We start from the raw sequence: 27,655 nt of genomic DNA on the forward strand, positions 1-27,655 counted from the left end.
CTGAGTGACCGAGCCCCAGGCCGAGAGGCCGGGGGCACCCCACCTCCGAAGTGGCCCGAGCGAGCCCCAGGCTCCAGGCCCCGATAAGCAGCCGCCAAGGAGTGAGCCGGTGTGTACCTGGATGCCCATCCCCGGACACAAAGAACCACCAACGCACAGATGTCTGAGGGAGTCCGCCACTGGCAGGGGAAGTGGTGGTGGGGGGAGATAGGCCTCCAAACCTTGGAGGGCCTGAGATGTCCCCAGAGAGGTGGCGTCTGATACCCAACCTGACATATAGACACAGACATACAGGCACACACAGATACAAACATCCATTCCCACCCTCATGCTCTCATATGCACTTACTCCACACTCAACCAACGTGGAGACAGACATAAAGAGACGCTGTACACACAATCACACTCCCCAAGCGTACTCTACAAACCGGGTCTAGGTACCCTTGCCCCTGGAGGGGGGAACTGCACCCAGACCCAGGTGGTGTTACCCTTTTCCCTGCGGTGGGGAAAAGCAGACCGCCCCGACTCCGCAGCAGCAGGGAGGCCCCACATTCCAGACCCCAGTCGGACGGCCAACTCCTCCTCCCGGCCCCCCCCGCTCCAGCAGGCTGCAGAGAACGGGGGTGAGAGAAGACTCCAAACCTCCAAAATGACAAATTAAAAAGGAATGAACATTTCTTTGTGTCGAAAAAATATCGAACCGTGACATCAAAGTATCAAACCGAACCGTGAATTTTGTGTATGGTTGCACCCCTAGCCTAGCTGTGGGGTCACATTCCTTTTGTAACAAAGAGGCTTTCTCTCCAAACAAGCCATATTTGTTCAGTCCTTTTCTGATTGTAGCATAAACCTCAACATTTAACTAACTCAGACCTGCAAATTTTGAGATGTAGCTCCCAGAGTCTTTTTTGAGGTTTCTCTGAGCATTGCATGGTCTGACCTTGGGGTGAATTAGCTAGGATGTCCGCTCCTAGGAAGACTAACAGCTGCCTTGAATATTTCCACTTGTGAATAAACTTTCTCACTGTAGAATGAAGGATTTAAATTGATTGCCAGCAATAGTTGCTTCTCTAAGATCGCTGCTGATGTCGTTCCTCTTTGGCATTGTGTTAATACAACCTCTTAATTCCTTTGGAAGCGATAAAGGTGTAGTTAGTTTTTCACACACATCTTCTACATTTTAGCTCAATTTTAGTTAAATAAATAATGTCATGGTGTAATATGTCATGCTTTGTAATTCACCTGAGGTTTTATTCACCTAAATCTAAGACCAGATGATTTTTATCATACATAAAACCTTAGAATTGCATGGCTGTATTCATCACATGCATCAGTCACAGCAACATTTATTTCTGTCCCCATTTTCCCTTCATGTTTAAGTCCATACGGAAACTCATACCCAGAAGCTGAACCCCCAGAGTGTCCACAAGTAATGCTGAGAACGGAGGAAGATGAAAGAAGACTTTTCTGAGTACATTAAATACATTTCTGCCTGTTGTCACTATGAAATACCAAACAGCTGTTTTCTTCGATTTAGTCATTCAATATGTCCTGTTGTAGCAGCAAAGACTATCCCATTTCTTTGCTGTACTGAGATATTTGTCAGATGTAACCAGACAAAACACCTGAGGACCAAACAGGTTGTTTAATTTCTTAATGGGGACAGTTGAATATTTAACTTTAATGCCTTGTGGCAGATCTTAATTTGCAATTAAATATTAAAGGGTAGCATTGGTCCCACGTGTCTATAATGTGGGACGAACATAATTTAGATGTAACTGTTGAAGTGGGAATTACTGCAGTCACTCATTGGCATTAAGTGTGTTTTTCAGATTGTGCTGTTTGTGTTCACTGGTGTTAATTGGTCCCAGAGTGATAATACTTATCAGCTTTAAAATCATACTACATTTTTAGAAGGTTAACAGTCTTCATTTTGGTCGTGCACACAGGGAGTGCTGCAGGTTTTTCGGTGACGATGGCCTGACACCGAAGGTGTTTTTCACCAAGGTAGCTCCTTTTGGCCTGCTGTGGATCCTCACCAACTACCTGTACCTGCAGGCCCTCAGGAAGATCAACACAACAGATGTGTCAGCGCTATTCTGTTGTAACAAGGCCTTCGTCTTCCTGCTGTCATGGATCGTGCTCAGAGACCGCTTCATGGGGGTCAGGGTGAGTATATCTGCATGCCTGTGGGTTTTTTCTTCCAAGGGAAAATTATGAGTCTTTAGTTAAGATGTCTAACTCGAGCACAGGACACAGAAAGCAAGGCTTTTCACACTGGCCCCTCTTGGCTTGTAAGTTTTATTTGCAGTAAACAAGCTAATAACCAAAAGCGTGTCTTTTGAATTAGTTTTGAAGAATAATTTACTATGTTATATAAAGTCACTATATCCAACAAGATATTTACCCCTTTGTACTTAATGTGGCAAGAGCAGTAACCACAACTCACCCCCCAGACAGCCAATGAATGATTTATAATTACATCATTGTAGGTAATTGGCGAGCTGTGGGATGAGCACATCAATATATATAGATATATATATATCAGTATTATATGTTGTAAAGCAGTTTTGCACTATCATCTGTCCCACCATCCTGTTTTAGTGCAGTTGTTCTGTAAAACAGGGAATTAATCGATTTTCATCGATTAATTAATTTTCGATTTTTCATCAGTGGCCAGATACGTTAATGTAAACATCTGCTCAGGCTTTCATTGGGTCTTTGTTGTCTATGAGAAACAGTAGATCCATAACAAATGACAGCAAAAGGAAATAGAGGCACACTGAGCGTAAATGAAATGATTGTAAAGTCTAAATATCTTTGCTTTTCCGTGGGTGTGCATGGTGAGCTGCGACGAATGGCTTTAGTCGCTCGCTGATGCGGTTGTGAAGAATACTGCAAGCTGCTATCAGCCCGTTCTTCACTCCCACGTTTAGAACGGGCACTGCACTCGTGTATTTTTTGGTGAGATGTTTGAGCGTCCCATTTATCTTGAATCTCACTGATTATGACGAAACTTATTTAAGATAAGAGCGTGGCCAATATTGGCCCCACAGGCTGACTGTCACACGTTGATTTATGTGATTTATGACTAGTTCCACCAAACATTTACATTTTTTTCCTTCCTAGATTGAATCAGTTTGATTATGTTCAGATCCCCAAAGATACAAAAGTATCCTGTTCATCATGAGACACGAGACAAGATTGGGGGGAAGGCAAATTTTTATTTTGTGTAGCAGGAATTTTTCTTTCTTCTCTCTTCCTTACAGGAATATAAATGTCTCCAGGACTTATCTTGTAAACCGATGCACAAGTTTGGGTCCTGATCCCAAGTTTGATATGGACAGATTAAAAAATTATCTTTGTTTTTCTGTATTGTTTATTATATTTTGAATATTACAGTATAATCTTATGAAACCTACTCTTTAACATGACTCTACATGAGATGGCAACATACCTCTGATTACTTTATGATTGGACCAAAAAGAAAAGAGGTATTTTCATCATCTCCATATTGGCATTTGAACCCATACATTACAAGAAAGCGGTAAATCACTTGGAAAATCTAAGGACACTTTATGCATTGACTGTAGAGACTTCTCAGTCACAGTGGCCCACCCTAAAGCAGACCCTGATTTACTCTCCTTTTGGCTTTTATCAGGGTCATACTTTCCAACTCTTACTAAACTTGGAACAGATGATTGACTTATCAGGAAAGTGTTTACTGAGGTCGTGATGTCATAGATGTTTACTTTACAACCAGATTTCTTTTTGAAACCAGAGTTGCTGCCACCTACTGGCAGATTTAAGGCAATCCTGCAGTTTTACCTTCTTAGAAGCTGCACTCATCTCTAATACTGTCTTCTCTGGTCAAATGTGCATTTTTAACTGCAAGTTTTATACCAAACTCAGTTTTACACTTCATCAGCCATCATGACAAAAAAAAGAGTCTCTAATCTGCAAAGAAATGCAAATTTGTGATGATTTGCTTTGACTGAATTTCCATTTGAATCTGTGAGCTACACACACAGCACGGTTGAGTAGAGAGCAGGTTATGAGCACCACGGGATGATTACCTACCGGTGATCAGTGTCATTCAAATGTGCTTCCTGATCTGTGCATGTGTGTGTTAGCCGGCAAGTTTGTGACTGATAAAGACAGAGAAGCAGGACAGTAAGGGGTTACTTACCTTTGTGAATTAAGATATCGGTTTATCTCCTCTCACTGTACGCCTCAGATGCTTTCACATCTGCAGCCGTCCCGCACTTTGCACGATGCCCCCCCTTTTTCCTCTCACACACTCACAAGCACCCCGTCTCTCCCTTGTGTATGCCCCGACTCATCACCCCCATTATTTGTGATGAAAAGCCTCGGTAAGAGACAAGTACAGTAATAGTCCCGCTTCACTCACTCGCTTACACACCCTCCCCTCTCTTGCTCTCTGTTGCCTGGTAGTAAGGATTGCAGTGTTTGGATGTCTGCAGTAATGCAGGGGAACTTGAACAAGTATTTCATGAAAGTGAAGGAGGAGAAACAGAAAGGGAAGAAAGAGCGATGAGGGGGATGCTACATCAACCTCGTTAAACAGGGAGGTTTTTTTCAGTGGTACTTTGTGGATAAAACCGATGACTAGCTCCACTCTGTGTTTTTTTTTTTCTTTTTTTTCTTTGTGACCCATGTTTAGATTTATGATTTGTAAAAAGCGCAAGGTCCACGTGCTGCAGTTACGCCACCGTAATGACATAAGCTACCCACCGGACTCATCGGTCACGCCTGCTCATTGCAGAACAAGTTTGGGTGAAGCCACAGTCCTTCCTCCCTCTGACCCTCCACATTGTGCTGAAACATCTTAAATTGTTGCTGACGCCGTGAGCAAATGGCCATTTTCTAAAATGAAAGGTGTAGCAGTGACTGACAGGCAGCCTGCAGTGCAGAAAGAGACATTTAGCCAGACTTGCCAAAGGTGCTTTGGCCAAGCAAAAACACGCGGCTCATTTATCTTCCCGACACCTCCTTAATGCGGTGCTAATCCACTCAGCTGGGCTGCACCGTAGCCCCATCACTGCTGTACAGTTCTCACATATACACTATGAACATATAACCCAGACAAACCAGATTTTAATGTAATAAAACACAAGAGGTTTGCCTTTTACGCATCACAGTTGACCCCGAGCAGGGTGAAGCTGATGGATTCTTGCCATCTTGAAGCTGTGATAATTGCAGAGGCGGGGAGTGGGAGAGAAAAGCAGGGGCCGCTGGACTGAGTGGTGTGAGGGGGGATTTGGTTTGTAAACACGATGGCTTTGTAACGGAAATCAATGTCACACAATCAAGCCAACACTGTAAAAGCTGCCTGTCCTGTGTTGGAGGCGCTTACAGGGTGAATCTGAGAGCAGGTCCTTTCTGCAGTGCACGTAGAAAACGTAAATATCAAATGAAAAGCTTGTTTACTATGAAATAACAACCCACCCACTAATTAGGCTGCTTCAAACCTGGTTCTGTGAGGCTTGTTATTTCTGCACTGAATGACAAAGCTGAGGCCATGTGGGCCTGCTGTGTCCCTCCGCGGCGGTAAGGGGATAAGGTGCCTTTTTCACCAAACTGTGAGCAGCATGTTGTCCATCCTTCACTCACTGATGCTCTCTCTCTCTCTCTCTTTCTCTGTATAGATAGTAGCTGCTATCTTGGCCATAGCAGGCATCGTAATGATGACCTATGCCGATGGATTCCACAGCCACTCGGTCATCGGCATTGCTTTGGTCGTGGCCTCTGCTTCGATGTCAGCGCTCTATAAGGTATTTGCTGTGCGATACTGCAGATTTTGGTATCGACGTGATATCAACTAAATCCAGGGCCAACATTGATGATATCGATACTTTTAAACTATAAAAGCAGCTTATGATTTATGAGATGAATCATCATCAATTTGCAAATTTATTTTCCAGAATAATTAAGTGATATAACAAAAACACACCTTTCAGCTACTCGTGCATATTGAAGCTGTCCGTCTCTGAAACACTTTGGGTTCTGTTGTTTCAGTGTGCTATAGACTATACACAAAAAGGACATTTTTCATATTGCATGTTTGAGGTATACTTTTCCACATAATTCAGTGAGCTACATACTGAACTTGGAGGACATTCTTTTATGCTAGTATCGATCCGACACAATGCCAACGTTGGTATCGATACTATCGGTATTTAGATCGATCCGCAAAACCTCTAGGATTTGATTGCATTTCTCAGTGTGTATTGTACCGCTGAGCATAAAGTTCCATTGTAGCGCCACTTTTATTCACGGTGGAATAAAAAATAGGTAAGCATGCTGTATGTATGGACACGTCTCTGTAAGTTGCCCTGTCTAGCTCCCTTCTAATTATGTAACCAGGTGGCAGAAGACAGAAGGGGATTATGTAGTGTGAGACTCACCTGCCAGAAGTACGCAATACCTACGCATTTGGTTGCAGGCCTCAGGCTGTGTTACCCTGATCAAGGAGGTTACAGGACAGATATTATATAGCTATGTTTTGACAGGGTCTGGTCTCCTTTGCCCTGCTGTCTGTGCCGCCCTAATGTGATAAACAGACAGCAGTGGCCCTGGGCCAGAGACATGGCAGGTACTTGGCAGGCTTCGCCCTCTGTAATATACCTCAGCTCCTGAAGAGGGCAGATTTGATGTATGCATCACTCTCCTTCCTCTTTATTCTCAGGTGCTCTTTAAGATGGTGCTGGGAAGTGCCAAATTTGGAGAGGCTGCACTCTTTCTGAGCATCGTTGGAAGCACCAATTTTGTTTTCGTCAGCTTTGTGCCAGTCATGCTGTATTTTACACACGTGGAGTACATCGAATCACTCAGAGACATCCCATGGGCCTACCTCTGTGGGGTCGCAGCCCTGCTTTTCGGTATATGGCGACAGAGCAGTAATGTGCACCGGCTGGTTGTGTAATCTACAAATAGCAACATTCTCATCGTGTAGTCCGCTGCTGCTCTAATTCTGCTTTGTTCCTACAGCTTTCAACGTCCTGGTGAACTTTGGCATCGCGATAACATACCCGACATTAATTTCCCTTGGCATTGTCCTAAGTGTTCCTGTAAACGCCAGTAAGTCTCTTGGCTTTCCTCTAAGAGTGCTAGCTTTTTATATCTGGTCACCATTTAATATTTGATGGCACTGGATTCTCCCAAAGGTTTCTATCTATATTTGATGAAAGACTCCATTTAATTTTCAAACCAGTCTCCCTCTCGATGTACAATTAACCATTTTTATTTCATAAACACACACAGTTACAATTTACATTCATTTACATAAACCCAGTTGTTTTACAATATTTGCAAATTCCCTTCTATTGACACAGTACCTTTTTATTTATTTGTTTTTTTACAGTGGTGGACCTCTACACGTGTGAAATTCACTTTAACTCGGTGCGCCTCATTGCTGTGTTCATCATTTGCTTGGGTTTCCTAATGCTGCTGTTACCAGAGGACTGGGACCAGTGCATTATCCAGCTCAGCCAGAAGCTGCGCAAACGTGACGAGCCAGCAGAGGGCAGCGGAGAGGCCGGAGCTGGCACAGGGCTCAACTGGAGAGGGAGAGCCAGGACCTCCATGTCAACATATGCACTTTGAATATATGAAATATCATCACACAAACACATATACATGAGGTGGGAGGGAAATGAGCGGTGTTAACCCACGTGATCTGCCTGGTTCCTTGCCTTTTGGACTGCCCTCTGATCTGCAGCTTTTCAACCGAGGGGGAAGATCGCGTTTCATTCATTTGGCATCATTCTTGCTCACAAGTTAACCAAGTCGGTGCATGGACTTCTATCATTTGTAGTCCTTAAAATGATCAGGTATAACTGATTGAACCATGCGTTAATTTTGCTGTACCTCTTAATCATTCCTCTGATTCCTCGCCTCTGGGAAGACTCGCCAACTTGCCTGATATATTTCAGTGAGGAGGAATAAAGAGGCAGACATCTCTCAAGGCAGCCCTAACACCTTGTAGACCAGCTGGCTTTAACATGTACACATTTACACACCTCTAAGATCCAAAGAAGAATGCCTACAAAGCTGAATGCCTGAAAACAGAACACGAGGCCCGGTAGCCTTCTGCGGGTGTAAACTTAGTGACAAATACCTGCCTTTTGTGCACTTGTACATAGCTATATTTCACACCTTGGATGTCCCGGAGCTGTGGACCTGTGAAGCTCATCTGGTGTGAAGGGACCTGTCTGGACGTCTGAGGATCAGTCTGGGCTGAAGAAGCTTTCACAATGTGTCTCTCTATTCACTCTTAGAGAAGAGGTCAGTTTCATTTCATCCGCACTGATTGGCTCCCCGTGGTTATGTGCTTTCCTTGGGCTAGACTCCCACTTCTGTCAACACTCACTCATTGTTCGGGCCCCACAGTTTAGTCACGCGATATCTACATTCGCTTTCAATGCATTATATCATTGAGGTGTTTGTCAAACAGTGGGATTGCTTTCAATCCATCCACAAAGCAGTTGCCTAACATTTGCTTTATGTTGCCAGCACACCAGTAGGAAATAGCGTGAACATTTTATTAACCAAGCAATTTAAACAGACACATTCAAATATTGTTAAAAGCTTTGATATCTCAAAATAAGACTGGCAGGTTAATGGAACTACCCCTTTAATTACTTTAAACACAGCTATCTCTGAGCCTCTCTTTTAACATTTTAGTATCATATGCACACAGACAAATTTGCAGCAGTTCAATTACATCGTTTCATTTCGTGTGGGAAATACAGACTGTGGAAAACTGTCCCACTGTGGCTTGAGGAGAGGAGTGCTGACACAAGGCTCTTCTAGTAATCAAAAAAAAGAAGAAGAAGAAAAAAAGAAACCTTTGTCTGCTTTCGTTTATCACATTTCTGAGGCAAGCATCACAGCCACCATGGTGTGGTTGACCCCCGAAAGAAACTGAGGTGCACGCCTTGTAAAGCAACGGTGGAAACTCTGCCTTGTTGTGAATGTACGAACATCACTCGACCACACACACGCTCGCAATGTGCTATCTGTTTTTTACAGTGCCACCACAGACTGCTGCACAGAGACTGTTTAATACTATCCTTCTTATACTCATCTGAATGATTTTCTTTTTCCTTCTTTCTTTATTGAGACAAACTTGACACATTTATATTTGTTTGCATTTGGTTGCCGACTTAACCTTGAGAAGACAGCGAGTGACGTCTTGCAGAACGAGCATGCACGTACTGTACGAGCAGATGCAGCCGAAAAAGTCCACTTCACTGCCTTTTCTTTGTTTCGCAATAGAGTACATTAGCACTGTTTCCCATTGTCATTCTGTATGACAATAAATAATAATAATGTATTCCTCTGGAATTATTGCTAGACATAAATGTAAACCTTTGTAAGGAATGACGATTTTTACACTGAGATGCAACATATGATTATCACATTTGAGGAGGAGATGTTCCGAACATGAATAAATGACGGGTTTATTAGAGCTACTGTTGGGTGTCTTCAAGTGTAATCACATGTACTATATAAAAATATTTCTTTTCAATACATTTCCTTGTCGAGGATTTTTTTTCTTGCCAAAGAAAGTCATCAAGTAAACAACTGAGTGACAAACCAAACAATTTGGCAAGGTTTAGCAAGTGTTGGGTGAGACAGCACACTTAAAATTAATTTATTTTTTTTTTTTAAATCAATGAACCTGGAAACAATTTAGAAGTACACTGCTTTTTTGTTGTTGTTATTTATATAAACAACTGTAGTCTTGGTTACAAATCAGTCTGATTTGAGCTTATAAGTCTGAGTTATCCAATAAAGGCAAACTAGAAACAACAATTAGCTTAGCATGCAGGTATCTGTGGAAACCTAACCCAAACAGAGAAGGAGGAGATGATGCAGACTCCACACAGAAAGGTGCCCGAGACCTTGGATTGTCCAGTGACTACTTCCATTTTTTTATTCTAGGACAAATGAATTATTTGTTAGCTTTTTGATTTTTTTTTACTGATCTTCTGTGATAATAACGTCAGTTTGCTTGGGTTGAAGACTGGTGGTCAGACAAAAACAAAAAAAAAGGAAGATTAATCAGAAATTAGGTCAAAATGGGATGGACATTTCCATTTTTCTTACATTTTCTTGACCAAACAATTCATTGCCGGATAAAATAAAAATAATAAAATGGTTTTTAACTGTGGTCTCATGTCTGATGCCACAGGTATCCTGACTAAGTAATATCATGCTCTACTCTCACTGTTATCTGGCCATAGAAAAAAGTGGCCTGCCGCTCCTCGGTCACAGCAGAAAAAGGTAGTCTGCTGCCCTCTTGTGGCCGGGAGGGGACCTGCAGGCAGTCTGCTCTCATGTCACTTGCTGCATCTTGCCACGTAGACCTCTTTTGAGGATGACACACACTGCACAGATGTTTCTCAGACGGATGTTTGAAGTCTGTGCTGACAGTGAAAATGGAGTGAGAACACAACGATCTCTTGCTCTCAGAGCTGGAGGCCAGCCCGGGATGGGTTGTGGTCAGCGTGCTGGGCTCGCTGCTCCTTCCATCGTCTCCCTCTGGTCTGAGCTCATTTCCCCTTCCCACTACGCTCCCCAGACGAGTGCTTATTTTTTGCCTGAGTCCCTGAAGAGCGTTTTGGAAACGCTTGCTAAGCAGTGCGTACAGTAGAGGATTGATATCAGAGTTCAACAGCACCAGCCAGTAGGAGAAAGTAACAGCAGAGTTTGGGACGAGGGTGGACTGGCCTGAAACTGCAGTTTCAGTGGCCTGAACAAGGGCCACGCTTATGTAAGGGGTCCAGCAGAGGAAGAAGGCTGCGATGACCATGAAGAGCCGGACCACACCATGGTGGCTGTGATGCTGCTGGGAGTTCTGGAGAGGAACTTGGGAGGCACTTTGAGCCAGGAAGGAGAAAAAGCGCCTGGACGCCGACCTTCTCTGCTCTGTGGTAGCTTCAGGAAGAGCATCGTTGATATAATCTTCTTCCCCTGTACCAACTTGAGACACAAACTGTCCACTTATGTGGTAGATCAGTGTCGATGGGGTGTGGTGGCACCCGCTGTGCTGATTGGAAGAATCCCCAGGAGCATAGTCTGGGAGATTCCTGCAGCGCTGCACGGAGTCCTCGAGAGTGTGGATCCTCCTGGCGTGGCTGCGGGCCACCTTGACAATGTTCACGTAGCAGAAGAGGATGACCACTGCAGGTAAGACGTACGAGAGGAAAGCCATGAAAGCGGTGTAACTAGGACTGCTGGCCCAGTTCACTGCACAGCTGTACATGGGGTCCACATAGCTGACTGAGCTCCAGCCCAGCAGTGGGGGGCAACTGGTGGCCAGCGCCTGCAACCAGATCCACAGGACCACAGCACAAATTCTCCACAGGGTCCAGCGGGAGCTGTAGCGCAAGCAGTCTATGATGGCGTGGTAGCGGTCGAGGGCAATGGCAGCCAGGGTGAGTACAGAAGCTGTGCAGTACACAGAGGAGGTGTAACCCACATACGAACAGAGGTCCTGTCAGACAGAGAGACACAACCTCATCACATGTGCACACAGTGGAGCAAAGAAAAAACGCCGTTTCCGGTGTTGTGCCAAAAATTGATTTCCAATGTTTGCGTGTGTTTTTTTTATGTGTAACATCGTTACGTATGTTGCTAAATAGACTTTGGTGAACAGGTATTACAAAGGGGTTATATATAAAATTACAAAATTACCTGTTTCTCAAGTATCTTTGTGACTGTGTTATTGCACTTACATTATAATCAATCAGCTCCCTTTTGTCCACGTAAAATATATTTACAGAACTATTTTCGCATTTGTTGCAATTCCAACTGTCCTCTTGGCCAGATTACTCTTAAAAGAGACATTTTTCAAGTCAACAATATTTTTTTTTAACTGCATACATAAAGGATACATAAAACTCACTGCCAAAAACTGATTGCGGCTTCTACCTTGTTACAGGAATGTTGTTTGTTGCTCAAGATGACGTGATATCATTCATGCGGGATACATTTGAAATATGTTTCACATATTATACACCAACAAGTTATTTATAGCAGTTTAAATACAAGCAATCAGTTTTTGGCAAATACCGGAAATCACTTTTTGGCAGACAATCACTTTTTGGCACAAAATTTAATCACGCTAGACTGGACACGGGTGACGTACCGTGCAATCCACCCATCCACGGTTCATGACGGACAGAGCAACAAACGGCATGACCCCGATGCCCACCAGGAGGTCGCTGATGGCCAGGTTCATGATGAGCACCGACGTCACCGAGTGGAAAGTTTTGGTTGCAGCCACAATAACAATAACAAGAATGTTGCCTACACAGAAATACAACAACACAAGCACAAACACACCGTGACACACGGGTCAGACTAGTGGGTGGATATTTAAAAAAAGTATTTGTTTTATTTGTGACCCAGACAGAGAGGCAGAAATTAATTCATTCTAACTAGTGGATACTACAAGCACTATGTTAACAGAAGATCCTATAAACACCTAAAATACTGAAATGCAGGTAAATTAACCTTTAACAAATCTTTAAAGCTCTACTGTGTCGATCAATGAATTGTTCTGGTACTGAAAGTGCTTTTTTTCACTTTATGGATATGAGATCACAAAATCCTGTATCTTGTAACAATTTTTTTTTAGTAATTAAAATACCTTAATTGGCAATTAAGTATCAGCAGATGAGTCTGTACCTGTCACAGCGCCCAAACACATCAGCACCATGAGGATCTCCAGGACCAGCTGGGTCTGCTTGGACACCCCCAGCTCCGAGCCTTCAGTCCAGTTTGCACTCACAGTAGTTGCTACCTGCAGGAACAACCTGGGCTTCAACCAGGAGCCACCCAGATCGTCCATATCCCAGTCAAATAACTGCTATCCTCACATGATGAGTCGAGTACAAGCCCGTCTCGACAGAAAAATACACAACTGTTATCGCATGTAAGCTACTCCATCTGCTCCTGCTCTCCCGGAAGGTCTGCAGGTTTTAAGGGGAGGGAGGGGGGCGTATGAGCACCTGCTGTACCTTATTTAACTCTTTCAGTGCTGAATTTGTTATAGAAAATCACAAATCATTAAATACAGGTCAACATAAAAAAAAGACTCATGTTTATTTATACATTTAGAAAAATCCAAGCAGTATTTAAAGATTAAGTACATCTCATTGAATACTGTCATTATAATTCAGTCCCAAAGCTCCATAGTCAGCCTCCAAAGGGGAAAATTTCCATTGATGCTTTGGCTCTTCTAACACAGACATTGTCTTCATTAATATGACAGCAAGCAGAGTGGAACATTTAGACATAATAGCCAGGGCTGATCTTTATTCATGACTCTCATTAAGGCCTGAGAGCAGCGCCGATGGCTCCTGACCACGCTGTCTCGACAGAAAGCCCTTGAGGTCATGATGTGAAGAAGCTTTACGCCTTCATTTAAAGTCTCCCCAGGAAATACTTTTCTCAGGAAATCGGCAAGAGAGGTCAGCATCAGGTGTCTTCATCAGCTGCGTTTTGAGTCGACCTCTGCCGAGCCAGAGCTGAGATGCTGTCGCGTGTATTCCCAGATTAACAGGGCAGCGCTCACGTGCACGTTGAGCGAGCGGATGATGCCTTGTTGAGGGATCTCCACGCACACGTCCAACATTTGGAGTAAGTTGGCAGGAATACCTTCACGTTCATTGCTAAAAGGAAGAAAAATAAAGAGGGGAAAAGAGTGAAGAATGTAACAAAGCATACATAAATATCTAACACTAAAATTTCTTTCTTTCAGATGAATCGTCTCTAATTCAATTCACATAAAAGGAGAGCACATAAATCTTTACTCAAATCCAGATTAACCTCTTGAGAAAGGCCACTCACTATATTTTCAGCAAGTGGAGCATTTGGGATATGCTACTATCTTATAACTAAATTACACCTCAGCGAACTTGCTGCGCATCCTTTCCACAAAAACTTCTGTGAAATCATCCTGTGCAGCATGCAACTAGTGAGTATACTATTCAGTTCAATTTTATTTATATAGCGCCAAATTACAACAACAGTCACCACAAGGTGCTTTATATTGTAAGTTAAAGACCCTAAAATAACAAGAAGAAAAACCCGACAATCAGTCGATGCCCTATGAGCTAGCACTCATAGAGAAGCGGGAAGGAAAAACTCCCTTTTTAAAGGAAGACACCTCTGGCAGAACCAGAGGTTCAGGCTACGTCCACACTAGCCCGTATAGATTTGAAAACGGCGTTTTCGTCTAATAACGCTCCGCTTCCACACTATCGTTTTCAGTCGTTTTCACAGAGTTGTGCGTCCACATTGAAATGGCCGAAAACGCTTACGTTCCAGTACTGCGCATGCGTGAAACGCAAGAAGATTTGGCCTGCCTCGTTTAGTCTGCCGCTTATTTACTTTCCGGCTCTTTAAAACGTCGCGGCAAAATGTTGAGGAAAAGCACCGAGTTTTTTTTAAAATGGACTGACAATGAGGTGGAGTTGTTGCTGCGAGAAACACAAAAGTACAAAGTTGCAAAAGCGATTGAGAATTAAACAATTTGAAGAAAAGCTATCTGAAGCATGTACAGACTGATATTAATCTTTAATAGGGCTGTCAAAATTGAGAGCAAACAAAACAACTGCTGTATAATGCCCTCCGCTATCTTAGTTCAATTGGTCACATGACTGTTTTCGAAAAGGCTCCGGGTTCGCTGTCCACACTGCGACGCGAAAACGGCGTTTTCAAATCTATCCTCTTTGGAGAGCGTTTTCAAAACGCTGCGTTTTCCTTGACTGAAAACGCCGTCTCAGTGTGGACGGAAGGCCAAAACTAAAACGTATTAGTGTGGACATGGCCTCAGGGGGGGACAGCTGTCTGTCATGACCATTTGGGGGTGAGGATAGAGCGACGGGACAAAGAACCAGAGATTAATAACAACAACAACTGATGATTAAATGTAAGGTAGTGTCTACTGCAGCTGATGCTTTTTTTTTTAAAACTTTCCTGTGGCTTTGTGACGCTACCCATATCATTTCATTTAAGAGCTCTTACCAGGATCAGCCTTCACTTTCTCAAGTCTTTACAATTATGAGTGAAAAAGCTCTTAATACAGACAGCTAATGAGTGCAAGTCCAATTCAAACTGTAATCAAATGAGCTCCAGCAATACAGGCCAAGCAAAGCAAACACAAAGACTTAATGACTTTGACCCAGTCTCTACTGAGGGTGCTGCACAGTAAGAAAATGTGATTTGATGAGCTACATTTATCTTCGCTGTGAAAGTGGGTGACATAATAGCAACCTGATGAGAAATTACAGCTTGGCCATGCTGCGCTGAGGAGAGCGCAGCTGTGAAAGCACTCGCATGGGTGCTTAAGCTAACAGCGCTGCTCACACCTCAGTTGCCTGAATGTTGAACAAAACCAGACACCCACACAGAAGCCAGCACTATTACTCTCTCCCTCTCTGCCAGGGCAGCTGCACAGAATGAGGCTGGCTGCTAAAAAAATCCTGTCACGCAAGCTTCTAATGCCTCAGTTTGCTACAAACTGTAAAAAAAATACACCACCGACTAGGAATAATTACATTATGGGCCAAAATTAAGACATTTCTCAATCATTGCACTGCTTGTGCTGTTCTGTATAATTCATGGCTTTTCCTCTGCTTCTCGGGGACAGCCAATTATATCTCAGCATGCCCAGACAGGTACACAATTGAGAGATGTGCAAACCCCACAGGGACGCACACTAAACTGGCGAGATAAAATGAAATGGCCTCGTCAGCGCTAACCGTTATCTATGTGACAGTCACAATGGCATGGGAACACTGAGGCCTGCGTATGTTTAGGCACAGCTGGTTGGGTTTAAGGGACTGAATGATGGAAAAACACCACACAGAGCCTTTTTGGACTGTGACAAAATTAAAAGCTGCCGTACCCTAAAAGCAACAGGGTCTTTTCAGGGAACTGGTACTCCTGGAGGCTGTGACTGTTGGCTGTTTGCTCCACTCCCACAATGCAGTAACCTTCACTCTTCTTCACCTGCAAGAATTCAGTGAGCTCCATCGGCTTCACCTAAAGGACAGAAACAGCGTAAGAGTTTAGAGACTGTTTACACAAATATTCTTTTAAAACAACAATTCCAACAATCAAGGTGTGATAAACTGTCCTTGTATATTTATAAGGACGGTAAATTCAGTACCCTTCTGCTACAGACTTTCATGCTGTGATATCAACAGCAGATTTTTCTGCTCCTTACAGCGGATTAAAAGATGTTTCAGACCAATTTAGTTTTTCCTGAGGAAATGCACCATTCGCCTGGAATTAAATTGAAAGCACTTTTACATTAATACCAGAGGTTAATTGGTCTGGAGGGCAAACTTGCATACAAATCTTAAAAAGACTTGAGCTCAGTTTAGAATGTGAGCTTCTATGACTTGAACATCATCCCAGCAGCAGGATCAATACTGCATCCTCTCTGAGAGGAGCTTTGTGCAATTTACACAGCTGGCCCAGAAGATCTATTAGGAACTTACATCACTTTTTTGCACGTATTCACAGGTTCTACAGTAAAGATCACAGGCAGTCGTGCTGAGAATGATCGAGCATTTTTAATTTTCAGCAAAAGTCCAAATATTGTTTCCTCCAGGGAATGATGTATCAAATTATCTGTGACAGTCTCCAGTTTTGCTGCATAATACAATCATATATTCTAATTCTAACATATATGGCAAGCACTAAAAAAACCCACCAAAACCCATCACAAGGCAAAAAAAAGCTTAATGATGACAAATGCTCTGCATGTATACACGGTGTTTTTACCTTAGAGTGTTCCCTGTGTTTTAGTCACACTTTGTGCTGGGTTGCCATCAAAAGAAACCTGGAGTTCAGTTTCTTCAGGATATTTCAAAAACATTTACCACTTTATCACCCGACTCACTGCTTCATCGCAGTCAGTCACATTTTATTACACTGAGCCCAGAAGTTACTACTCACTATTTATTGTACTCAATATAAAAAACATTTTTACTTTTATTTAGTAGTGCTGTCAGAGTTTTGTGAACCACTGTTTAAATTAAATACATGTATTAAAAGGCCTCAATATTCAGAGTGTTATGGTACATCCATCATTAAAATTCCCAAACAGTACAAAAAGAATGAACCTTTAAATACAGAGCTACTCTAACTCTGAATAATGCACATCTACTGATTAACTGAATAAACAGCATTATTTCTACTGCTGTCTGGATATTCTGTGTGTGTGTGTGAGAGAGAGATCCTGACAATCTATTTTAACCTTAATCTAACCATGTGCACTTCTGATCGTCAAAATAAGTTTATTTTCTGCACATCACCTCTAACAAAGGAAGCCACAGCTCAGCTGAGACGCTCAGGGACTGGAAGTTTTTGTCATTCACGTGGCGGAGGCTATCCAGAACCAGAGCGCTGGCACCGAATATTTCACAAGTCCGGCAGAGACCTGCAGCGACAAAGACAGTGCGTTTGATTTGGGTGGGGTTTTTTTTTAAATAAAAATGCTCCATGACATCCAAAGCACAGGAGGTTAATAAAAAGACTGTCCAGTTTTGAGTTTCCTAGAACACCACTGTGTGTACAAAGAGATGCAAATTGAGTCTGGGATTCAAAGTAAAACATTTACAGAAGGACCAGGCTAACAGTCTTTCTTGCATTACACAGTATCAATATTGGCTCAAAAAAATCTTTTTCCTCTATAAACAAATTCTCATTGTGTTCGTGCCTTATCACCTGAGACAACAGCACTCGAGTACACTTCCAGAGAACATATATTATGTGCTTGATGAAGGCAGGTGCAAAACCGTGTAAAACCAGATAAGATGGTTCAAATGGATGTGTTTCTCTGTACTTCTATATCATTGTTACGAAACAGAAATACACTGACATTGTGTAAGGGGTTTGTGCAGGGGGAGGGGCTTCCGCACAAGGTAAAACTGAGAGCAGAGATCCAGGGAAGTGCAGAGTCATTTCAAGTCATTCTGGAAAAGCAGCTCTCATAATCTAGCTAAAAGGAGTTTTCACTTGTGGTTTTGAAACTCCTGATTGGCTGCATTTAGGACATAAGGGCAATATGAGTCAATTGTGGTCATGCTACTCGTGACCTCAAGTTCTCAATCTGTGGAAACTGCAGTAAAATTGTGGTGCTCTCAAAATAAACAATAAAAGTAATAAAAGTTGGTTAAATGATTTATTATTTAACAGCTCACTTTGTGTTTACTAGCAGCAACAAGCACATGTTGTGTGTATATATCTCTACAGCTGTCTACCTACTGTCTACATGTGAGGCGTTCAGGGGCCATCTGTAAATTGCAGCTGCAGAAAACAACTGCTTACTCGCTCCCTAAACATAACCCGTACTAGTAACCAAAAATGTACAATAATACATTGATGTGTGGTGCTCCTGACCTCCCAAATTGGTGGGCTTGTCGATAAGCGAGGCCACAACCAGCAAGGCACCGTGCAGTTTTCCCAGTCTAGCAGCCCTCTGTGGTGGAACCAGCTGAAGTTCAGGCTCCTGCTCCTGGATGCCCAGTCTCCAGGGCGTGATCTTCTTTTGCACCTCAGCCCAGCGTTCCTCCTTATCCTGCTCACCTAGAAGACATAAAGCCATGACGGTCAATAAGAGAAACCTTATCACTGACTGGTGCTTAAGAGTGTTACTACTACTGCTGCTACTGTACTTCTGTCTAGCTGGATCCAGTCTCCAGGTTGAAGCTGGTTCAGATCAGGAGCAGGATTTCTCAAAGGCAAAGGTGGACCTTCTGAGAAATATGAGAGTTTCTCAAATTTCCAGGGTGGTATCCACTCATCATCAGCCAACTCAGAAAGACTGGGAAACGTACAGAATATTGTCTAGGTAAGCAAAATAAGAAAGAAAACAAGCATGTTAGACTGTGTTACTATATTTTAGCAGGATTTAATTGCAAAATAGCGTACCTCAATACTGTAATCCCTGATTGGATGAAAGGCACCAAAGAAGAAGTGCTCCTGAATCCTCGTCCAGTTTTTGTTGGCATTTCTACATGTGAGACAGCAAATATGTACTAAAGCATATTAGCCTGATGCAAAGAACAAAACCTGCCAACATTTGAACCGCTCTGCTCTCACCCAGTGCTCTGCATGGCTTCAGCCTGGTTCAGACAGGTCTTGATCACAGAGGAAAGCCCCCCTAAACCATCTGCCTCTTCCACATGGTTTTCCGCCAGGCTCCACACCCTTTTCAGAGCCAGTAAGGCATACAGGCGCACGCTGAAGTTATGGTTAAAACACGACTGCAGGATGACGTCTAGTGCTTTTCGCAACTGTGCCGCCTTAAGATACAAAAGAAAAAACACAATGTGAATACTCAAGAGTTGATAATAAAAACAAATACTGTCTGGGTGGGAAAAAATAATTAGAGATACTACCTTTTCTTTAAGATTAGGAAAGATGACACTGAAATGTACGAGAACAGATAAGAAAGTGCAGACGCTCGTCTTAGTCTTTTCGTGATCCTGCACAGAAACAAGCACAGGAAGTGGTTCATAATTTAATTTAGAATGAAAAACCATTCACTCCAGTTCTACAGAGTTTGAAAGAGCTGGAGCTCACCAGGCTGAAGCAGGACCAAAAGCTGTCAGTGTGTTGTGGATATCGGACAAGAATCAGAATCATCATCCATTCGATCAGGTACTTGACAGAAGCCTGGTTACTGCAAAATCCCGCTTCAAACACACGACCCCACAAAGTGGCAACAAACTCCTGCAGATGAAAGCGCAGTCACTCACAGAGAGGAGCAGTCGATCCTGAAGATTTAAGGTGAGTGTGTGACTATCTTACCTCTCGGAGTTTGGGCAGCAACAGCAGCAGTGTTTGCCATACTCGGTTTTTAACACGATGTTGCAGGGAGTTGCTGTAGTAACGCACTTTTGACCTTGATATATCATTATCCTTTAGAAATGAAACAAAAATCATGGGAAAGGATGCAAAGTGGCTGTAACTGCTACTTCGCCATTTATTTAAAAGAATCAGGAGCTCACCTGGTCCACAATTAGGGCTGCCACAAACGATTATTTTGATAGTCGACTAGTCACCGATTATTTTTGCGATTAGTCGACTAATCAGATCATGCATCCATTGTAAAACGTACAGCTTATTGCACCAGCATGCATCTGCTCTTATATAACTATCATTAGCTTACAGCTTTAAGTGTTTAAGGTATGTGCTAACTAAAAATAAAGACAAGATGATAGTTTATTAAATTTTAATGAAATTTGCAGATTGTTTCGGTGAAGTTTAATAAACTCCTTGCTATCCAAAATATAACAGGACACCGGAGTATATTCTCGAGCATCTCACACTTCTGATAATCAGCTGTCTGCTTGACGTTTATTCAGCTGTGTAAAAACTATAACTTTAATATCAGCCAAACCGATTTACTCAGGAACAAATAAAATACTAAAAAAAAGCCAAACAATAACATTTGTAAGTTATCTAAGTGACTTATATATCATGTTTAACCTGAGTAGCGAAAGACGGTGGTGGGTTTGAAAACGATTTGCCGGGAGTCCGGTGTTCTCACGGGCTCTAGTGAGCCTTGCCCCCGGCTAACTATCGAGCTAGTGGGCAACAGAAGTCTCCGAAAACGTCGGAGCGCTTTTGAAAATATGTGGTGTCTTGATAAACTGAGAAGATATTTGAGGTTTACACAGTTACATTCTCGCCTGAAAATATGTTAAACGTTTATTTTGTGACCCAGAAAGAATAATAAGAGTAACATTAAAACTAACTAGCTGCCGCCATTGTTGGAAACTGAGCTGGGCTGCGCTATGAATTCTGGGACAGAGCTACTTCTTCTTCGGGGTTTAACGGCAGCTGGCATCCTTGTACATGCAGTGCTGCCATCTTCTGTTTCAGTCCGTTATTACACTCTTAAATCCTACTACTTATTCCTGCGTCTTTTGTGATCTTACAAAGCTTCAAACGACGCGTCGACTATTAAATCAGTCGTCGACGATTTTGATAGTCGACGTAATCGTGACTAGTCGACTAATCGTGGCAGCCCTATCCACAATCCATCGCAATTCCCAGGTTATTGCCCGTAAAACGACAAGTGTCACCTTGATCTTGAGCAGAATTTGGGTGAACATCTATGAGATGATCATTGTGTGTAACTTTGATAAAATTATGACCAAAACTGTGGGTTAATAATTCTTGTGAACTGTGAAAGGATGGACGGATAACAAATCCTCGCCGTGGAATAAGCTCTAAGGCTAATTCTGCATTTTGATTTTCTTTGAAAGCTGTGAAAGAGTTAAACTTCAATTTAATGCCTGTATATATTAATTTGCATATATTTGTGATCTCCAATCAGTCACAACTGATGGATAAAGAGTAAAAAAAACTATCATCATACAACAATCCACTTTGGAAGTTTGATTGCTGGCAGTCATGTAGACCTGGAGTCTCACCACACCACAGAAACAACAAAAAACACACTGCTGTGAACCTGACAAGGCCAAACGCACCTTTTTCAACAGCTCCATTGCTACTTCCTCCATTAGCCTTTGATGCTGGAGATTAGAAGAATCCAGGTGGCACAGGAAAGCCAGAACACATGTGCGAGGCAACTGATCATCTCTGTTATCACTGGAAAATAAAAACAGTTGTTCAGCTGTGGAAACATCCACACAGCAAGAGAGACCTCTAGTGGCACTATTTTAAATCATATCAATAAGAAGTGAGTTTTCACTGAATTGTTTACCTCGTTACTGCGACATTAGCTGCACACTTTTCACCAAGTTGCTCCACATATATTTGGACATCCTGGACGAGTCTTGGAAAGAGCACGATTAAATAGTTAAAACAGCTCTAAGAATCTACTAAATAAATGTGAAAAATGCTGCTAAGCCTTACCGTTGATCTCTCCTGAACACTGGACCGTAAACACAAGCTTCTGTAATTATGCTGACGTGGTTGAAAATACTAGAAAACACAGTGTCGGCCTGGTCACCGCTGCCTCCACCTGCAGGCAGCCACATCTGACAGCAGTGTTGAAGCAGTACGCCAAAAACTCCACTCTTTGACTGAGACAACTCCATCAGATCACGGGCGATCTAAAAACAAACACAGACACAACAAATATTAATATTTCATTATTGAAATTACATTTTCAAAGTCCAAATTTCTGTCTCGCTTCCTTTCCTGCTGTGAGGTGAATCACCTGTTTCAAAGTGGCCGCCAGGGTCGGAGACTGAGCTTGTGTCAGCTGAAGCAGTTTATGGTGGAAAGCCGTGGAGATGAAGCCTTTAAGTGCCGGCCAGAAGTCATTGGCATTAGTGCTCAGGCCTTGTACCAGCTCCCAGCTCAGACTCACAGCCTCCACACACAGGGCCTCTTCATCACGCACTAACTGGAATCAAATGTCACCACAACAGACGCACCATGAGGAAATCGCTTCATTGGCAACAAATTATTCACATAAAAACTGGAAGAAAAATGACTGAAATGAAATGAGCCTCACTTGCGGCAGGACTGTCTCCATAAAGGTGAATACAGGGAGCACCAAGTCACTGGGCAGGAGAGCCAGGGCCTCCACACTGCAACTCAAAGCAGCCTTGAGAGTCTCAGCTGCTTCTACAGACTCAGGAATTCCAAAAGCCTTAATCAGGAAATTCAGACAAATCCACTGGTCTCGCATAAAGTTGGCAGAGAAGCGTCCCCAGTCCTGTAGCAGATCTTGAACTTCCAGATCACTACCAAAAGAAGAAACAGGCCCATCGCTCATTACGGCAGCCGAGAACTTATATTCATCTGAATTAAAGTCTTTAGTTAGTTACTTTAGTTAAAAAAAAACAAAAAACAGCTTCCACTAACCAGTCTATTGTCTCTGGTTTCAGTAGACGTTGATTGACATTTCCTAGAGATGTCTGACTGTGTGAGGAAGGCAGCTTTGGGCTGTAGAAGTATTCATTCAGTGATTTCAGAGCAGAAACTGTCTCTGGTTGCTTGTCAATCACTTCATGCTCCATAACACCACACACCGTGGCCAGCGACGCCATAGTAACTGCTCTAGTTACCTGGTATGCTAAAGAGGGGACCTGGCAACAACAATCAGTGAAACAATCAAAATGGTGACTGAAATCCTGCCTAATGAGAGAGACATTAAAGTTTAGGTTGGTACCTGCTGGTCTGGTTCTCGCAGGACTGTGAGCCCGTACTTTATCAGTTTAGAGAAACCACTGTGAGGAATCTTGTTGTGGTATTGTGGCATAGAGCGACACATGACAACCAGCTGCCTCAGGACATAAAGATAGAGCTCTGCTCGCTCGATATCAAACACCTGTTAAAAAAACAGACAACATACGTGCAGACGTCAGAGTTGGCCACCAGGGGCATCTGTGTAATTGGACTGAGACTGGCCTGCTTGACTTGCTAAATACCTCCTGCAATTCCCCACACAGCCGCCTAAAGATGAACTCCTGGATGGGATCAAGAAGCCTTAAAATCGCCATCTCAGTAGATACCATCACACTGTCCCCTGTGAAACAGAGAGAGAGGTGGAATGTAATGAACATGACAGCGACGGTTCTGGACAAAATACTCAAAAAATAAAGGGATAAAATCAAACTATAAATCAATATAAATGTCCAGTGTTTCCTAATAAAGAGGTAGCAGAAGTACTGGGAAAAACAGCTTAATAATCAAAGGCAGTGATATCAAACTCATTTCCCATCGCACGCCACATACAGCCCACTTTAATCTGATATCATAAATGTCACCAATAGATGAAAGAAAAAGATAAAATATGCAGATCTCTCACCATCAAATAAACGGATGTAAAAGTGACATTTACAAGGACGTATGTTATACAATATAACACCAAATAATAATTTGGGGGGACAGGTTTAATGATTTGTTCAGTGAATAAAAAAAAAAAAAAAAAAAAAAATCAGAGAACAGCTCGGACAATAATTCAGCGCTATCCTTACAAACCTTGCTCCGCTCCGTCCTGTTGACTCCTTGGGATTTCTCCGAGCTGGACCAGTCTGAGCACCAGCTGCAGGCTCTTGTCACTCTTACGCAGAGGCAAGTAGATATTGGTGCTGACTCTGCTCAGGGTCTCCAGCAGTGGTGATAAAAGCGACTCCAGGGTGTTGCTGATCTCTGCCCCAGATTGACCCCTCTCCATGTCCACACACAGCAGAATAGCTCTGGCCAACTTATCGGCCTCTCTGGAGTCAGGTAACCTCTCAGTCTGACCTGGGAGAAGATAAAAAGCCTTAAAATATACACAAACCAAACCAGCAGATACAGCAACTGTATCACTTCAGACTCACCTGTGCTAGCTGGGACTCGAAGATAGGAGACTATTTCGCCTTGAGCATAAGCTCTTACGGTTTCCTTACTCGTTGAAGCACCAGTGCAATCTTCATCTGTAATCCTGGGCTTGAAACTGCCTTCATTTTCCAACAGCCAAGCACACAGCTGCAGTGATGCCCCAACATGTAGGATAATGATTAGGTAATCACAGTTTGCAATCTGAATCATGTTCCATTGTTGATACAGCGTACCTGCTTCCAAAGCTGCGTCCCTCTACACAGCGACTCGTCTGCACGGAAATGCGTCAGGAAGCTAAAAACATCATCGAGGGTAACTTCACTCTGACAAAAAAAACAAAACACAAAAGCTCAGCTATTGGACTGAATAACTTAAGCTATAGTCTTACAGAAAATCTAGTAGAAGAGATCGATAAAAAGAGTAAATTAAAGTAAACACATCCACGTGACGCTGTCAAGGCAATATAGACCAAAATATCAGATTTTTTGGTCGTAGAAGGCACAAAAGCTTGATCAACTCAGTACTTGGAAGATGTACTTAATAAAGAGTCCAGTATTTTGCGTCGCACTTCTGTCTTACCACAACTGTGAGAGAGAGGGCACTGTTAAGCAGGAAGCACTGGGCAGCTCCTCTTAAGAGGACTTGATGAGTGATCATGGTGCAGCGCAGGACGTCCCTGTACAGACAAAAGACACACAATGACCACTTTATTAAGTGTCACCAGCTTCGACAGAGTATGTCTAAGTGTAACCACTGTAAGTTACCTCAGAGCAGTGAGCCCGCTGGTCCCCAGCAGTGGACCTGGGGGAAGTTTGGACAGGGCCTGACAGAGGAAGAGGAGGGGAACTGCACACCAGTGTTTAGAGCCCAGCTGCTGAATCAGCTGAAGCAAGACATAACCTACAATGTGAACACAGTAGTCAGAGGTGGATTTAGCAATTTAACCATGAGCTGTGAGAGGACTTTGTTCATAAGTGTTCGCTGTGGCTTCTGTGACCCTTTACCTCTATGCTCTGTTGGCAGGCTACTGAAGAAGGTAGCCAGAAAGACTTCGAGTTTAACCCCCAGTTCGGGACAGTCTCCCACACTCTGACCAACTGACCTATATGTGGAAAGAAGCTGGGTTAATTAAGGCTAGTGCAAAGCAGTACTTAACATAATAATCCCTGCATTACTATTATTTCCAATTGTTAATGAATGTTAAATTCTCACCTGTGGAAGAGGGATGTTTCCGAGAGAACATCCATAAAGGGGCCAACGATGAACTTAAGAGCAAAGCAACAGAAGAGGAAACTTTAATGCACGCTTTTAACTTTGTACTGAATGAAAACAATCAAGAGCCAAGGAACAAATTAAGTCTACCTGAGAAAAGGCCAAAGCAAAAGTCGGCTGCTGAAGAACCCGGAGCTCGAGCAGATGACACACTCCTTCTCGCATTAAGGATTTATTCTCACTGTGGAACATGCGCTGGTATACACACAGCAGCCAGGAGGGGTGGAAGAGTCCTTGACCTGAAACATTAGAAACAAACTACCACTCTGAGATCTTTCACACTTACTTTACAGTTACTTTACTTTTCAAAGAATTTAAGTGAGAAAAAACTGACCAAGGGATTTTCTACTTGACTTATGTACTTCTGAAAGAAGATATAATCAGTTCAGCCCATTTCATTCACAGAGGCCTAATAAGCTGGAAGACTCGCTACATCGAATCTACTTTTAAAAGTCTGAAATAATGTTTTTTCCTTGCCTTGATCATCATTCGCTGTTGTTTGGATCAGTGTGTCTATCCTGTTTAAAACTGGCCGGACCACGTGAATCTGCAGAGGAAGAAGAGAGGAGGAACAGTAAAACAGATGTATCGAGATGCCCTCGTTGGAAAAAGCAGTCAAACACTGGTGCAGGATATCCTACTTGGTTTTCCTCTAGAGTCTCCATCACCAGTACGTAATCCTCCCAGAACTCTCTGAGCAGCTTGCTCTTGCTGAAAGCCCATTTAAACAAGTTCTCATCTGCAACAGTTTAGAAAAAAAAGTTGTCTGACAAGCCATAAAATAACAGTAAACCTAAAACTGGCCTAATGTCTGCTTTCAGTGTGTGCGTGTTTTTTTTTATACCTTCCCCTGTTGCAGAAAGAGGACAGTCTAATCCATCCTCTTCAGACAGGGCTGCACACCTTTTCAGCAGGAACAGTGCTCTCTTTCTTGACACGCTGTCTCTGTGGATCAGTCCATCCTGAACCATCCTCCAGAACTGAAGGGACAGACGAGGGTCGGGGTCAGAGCAGCAGGAAGAGGAGAGGTGGTGGTGAGGTTTAAGGAGGTGGTCTGACAGGGCTGTCAAACACAGCAGAGTGCGCTCTGTAACCGCAGGAGTGCGGTCGGTGGAGTGCCAGCTGCATAGATCATCCAGGATGAGCTTGAGGATGCTTATTAACCGCTCACTGCTGAGGCAGTTCAGCAGACTTAAGATGACCCTGACTGGCTTGGAGACCAGTGCATCAGGGAGTGTCCTGATGGAAGAGAGACTAGAAGACACGGTGGTATGTGTGAGCTGTTCATCTGCTGCCAGAAACGGCAGAAGAGCAGCTACCACTTCACTCGCAACCTCCACACTGAGTCTTCCCGGAGAGGTCAGCTCTTCCTCTGACAGATGAAGTGAGGGCAGGATGGACTGACAAACTCGCCTGCACACAGCCTCGTTACAGAGAGGTACACTCACACTCAGTAGTCTGCACGCAGCTGCTGTGCTCTCCCTGCACCGCACACCTTCACCTGCTTCAGCCGAAATTCTGGAGAGGAAAGGCAGACACTTGGTCCAAAGGACCGACTCAACTTTATCTAAAACACAGCGTCTCTTTGCATCTGGAAACGAGGTCGAGTCCGGCTCGGTCAAAAGCGGTCCGAGTCCCTCAATGAAAGCTGTCAGCGCCTCCACCCGCTCCGTGTCTGGCCACGACTCACTCGGCCAGGAAAGAGACTCAAAAAGAAGGTCGTAGTCAGGCGAGCTGGATAACACTGCGTTAATTAAAGCGGAATACATTGCGAGCGTCTGTTAAATTGCTAGGTATGAGCATAGCAAGCGAGCTGCTACCGGCTGCTACCCAGTAGCAGCACGTTTTGGTAAAACAGAACGTAAACTTCCGTAAACGTAATTCCCCAACTCTCGCGAGAAATGTGAGGCAGAAAAGAATCTAACGCTGAAAAAAAAAAGGAAACTGCTCAAATTTAAATAGAAAATTAATAGTATATCGGTGACAGTACAAAGAAGACGTTTTGGTTTATTTTAAGAGCG

The 27,655-nt window shown here is 43.2% G+C and overlaps 3 protein-coding genes across 5 annotated transcripts in view; 1 reads left to right on the forward strand and 2 right to left on the reverse strand.

Annotated features, from left to right (window-relative positions):
• slc35f3b (solute carrier family 35 member F3b) overlaps nucleotides 1-9,556 on the forward strand; it is a 53,086-nt gene extending 43,530 nt beyond the window's left edge. For both annotated transcript variants that reach the window (XM_084947666.1, XM_084947667.1), the window contains 5 exons: nucleotides 1,949-2,168; nucleotides 5,669-5,794; nucleotides 6,709-6,901; nucleotides 7,011-7,100; nucleotides 7,384-9,556. In XM_084947666.1, the coding sequence (XP_084803792.1) occupies nucleotides 1,949-2,168; nucleotides 5,669-5,794; nucleotides 6,709-6,901; nucleotides 7,011-7,100; nucleotides 7,384-7,625 (871 nt within the window). In that variant the 3' untranslated portion in view covers nucleotides 7,626-9,556. The remainder of the gene's footprint in view (nucleotides 1-1,948; nucleotides 2,169-5,668; nucleotides 5,795-6,708; nucleotides 6,902-7,010; nucleotides 7,101-7,383) is intronic.
• Nucleotides 8,655-13,000, reverse strand: LOC146374798 (5-hydroxytryptamine receptor 1D). The gene is made up of 3 exons (XM_084947668.1): nucleotides 12,720-13,000; nucleotides 12,178-12,338; nucleotides 8,655-11,523 (listed from the first exon to the last, which is right to left on the reverse strand). Exons 1-3 carry the CDS (start codon nucleotides 12,880-12,882, stop codon nucleotides 10,228-10,230), a joined length of 1,620 nt encoding a protein of 539 aa, XP_084803794.1. The 5' UTR covers nucleotides 12,883-13,000; the 3' UTR covers nucleotides 8,655-10,227.
• Nucleotides 13,001-13,111: 111 nt separating this feature from the next.
• tarbp1 (TAR (HIV-1) RNA binding protein 1) lies at nucleotides 13,112-27,514 on the reverse strand. Of its 2 annotated transcripts, XM_084947663.1 has the most exons (29): nucleotides 26,479-27,513; nucleotides 26,276-26,373; nucleotides 26,112-26,181; nucleotides 25,725-25,873; nucleotides 25,575-25,627; nucleotides 25,367-25,464; nucleotides 25,127-25,262; nucleotides 24,942-25,038; nucleotides 24,596-24,685; nucleotides 24,362-24,509; nucleotides 24,018-24,284; nucleotides 23,465-23,562; nucleotides 23,206-23,364; nucleotides 22,899-23,122; nucleotides 22,546-22,777; nucleotides 22,246-22,434; nucleotides 21,939-22,138; nucleotides 21,787-21,858; nucleotides 21,551-21,671; nucleotides 19,863-19,973; nucleotides 19,635-19,784; nucleotides 19,451-19,537; nucleotides 19,152-19,354; nucleotides 18,981-19,062; nucleotides 18,725-18,896; nucleotides 18,450-18,635; nucleotides 17,363-17,487; nucleotides 15,946-16,082; nucleotides 13,112-13,705 (listed from the first exon to the last, which is right to left on the reverse strand). In XM_084947663.1, the coding sequence occupies exons 1-29, from the start codon at nucleotides 27,401-27,403 to the stop codon at nucleotides 13,525-13,527; spliced, it is 4,860 nt and encodes a 1,619-aa protein (XP_084803789.1). In that variant the 5' UTR covers nucleotides 27,404-27,513; the 3' UTR covers nucleotides 13,112-13,524. The 2 variants fall into 2 exon arrangements, with proteins under 2 accessions (XP_084803789.1, XP_084803791.1); XM_084947665.1 differs by lacking the exons at nucleotides 13,112-13,705; nucleotides 15,946-16,082; nucleotides 17,363-17,487; nucleotides 18,450-18,635 and having other exon boundaries at nucleotides 18,787-18,873; nucleotides 26,479-27,514.
• Between the last annotated feature and the right edge of the window lie 141 nt (nucleotides 27,515-27,655).

The sequence above is a fragment of the Perissodus microlepis genome, chromosome 13, assembly GCF_051167445.1.
Source record: "Perissodus microlepis isolate ML-2025 ecotype Zambia chromosome 13, ASM5116744v1, whole genome shotgun sequence".
NCBI lineage: Eukaryota > Metazoa > Chordata > Actinopteri > Cichliformes > Cichlidae > Perissodus > Perissodus microlepis.

Bases quoted from the DNA above. Each gene is read 5' to 3' on its own strand.
- LOC146374798 (XM_084947668.1), bottom strand. From the start codon at position 12,882: ATGGACGATCTGGGTGGCTCCTGGTTGAAGCCCAGGTTGTTCCTGCAG. The intron at 12,339-12,719 runs GTACAGACTCAT...ATTTCTGTGTAG, and splicing joins GTGTTTGGGCGCTGTGACAG to GCAACATTCTTGTTATTGTT. The intron at 11,524-12,177 runs GTACGTCACCCG...TCTGTCTGACAG, and splicing joins GTGGATGGGTGGATTGCACG to GACCTCTGTTCGTATGTGGG.
- tarbp1 (XM_084947663.1), bottom strand. From the start codon at position 27,403: ATGTATTCCGCTTTAATTAACGCAGTGTTATCCAGCTCGCCTGACTAC. The intron at 25,465-25,574 runs GTGAGAATTTAA...TTCCACATATAG, and splicing joins GAAACATCCCTCTTCCACAG to GTCAGTTGGTCAGAGTGTGG. The intron at 22,778-22,898 runs GTTAGTGGAAGC...TTCTTTTGGTAG, and splicing joins AAACCAGAGACAATAGACTG to TGATCTGGAAGTTCAAGATC.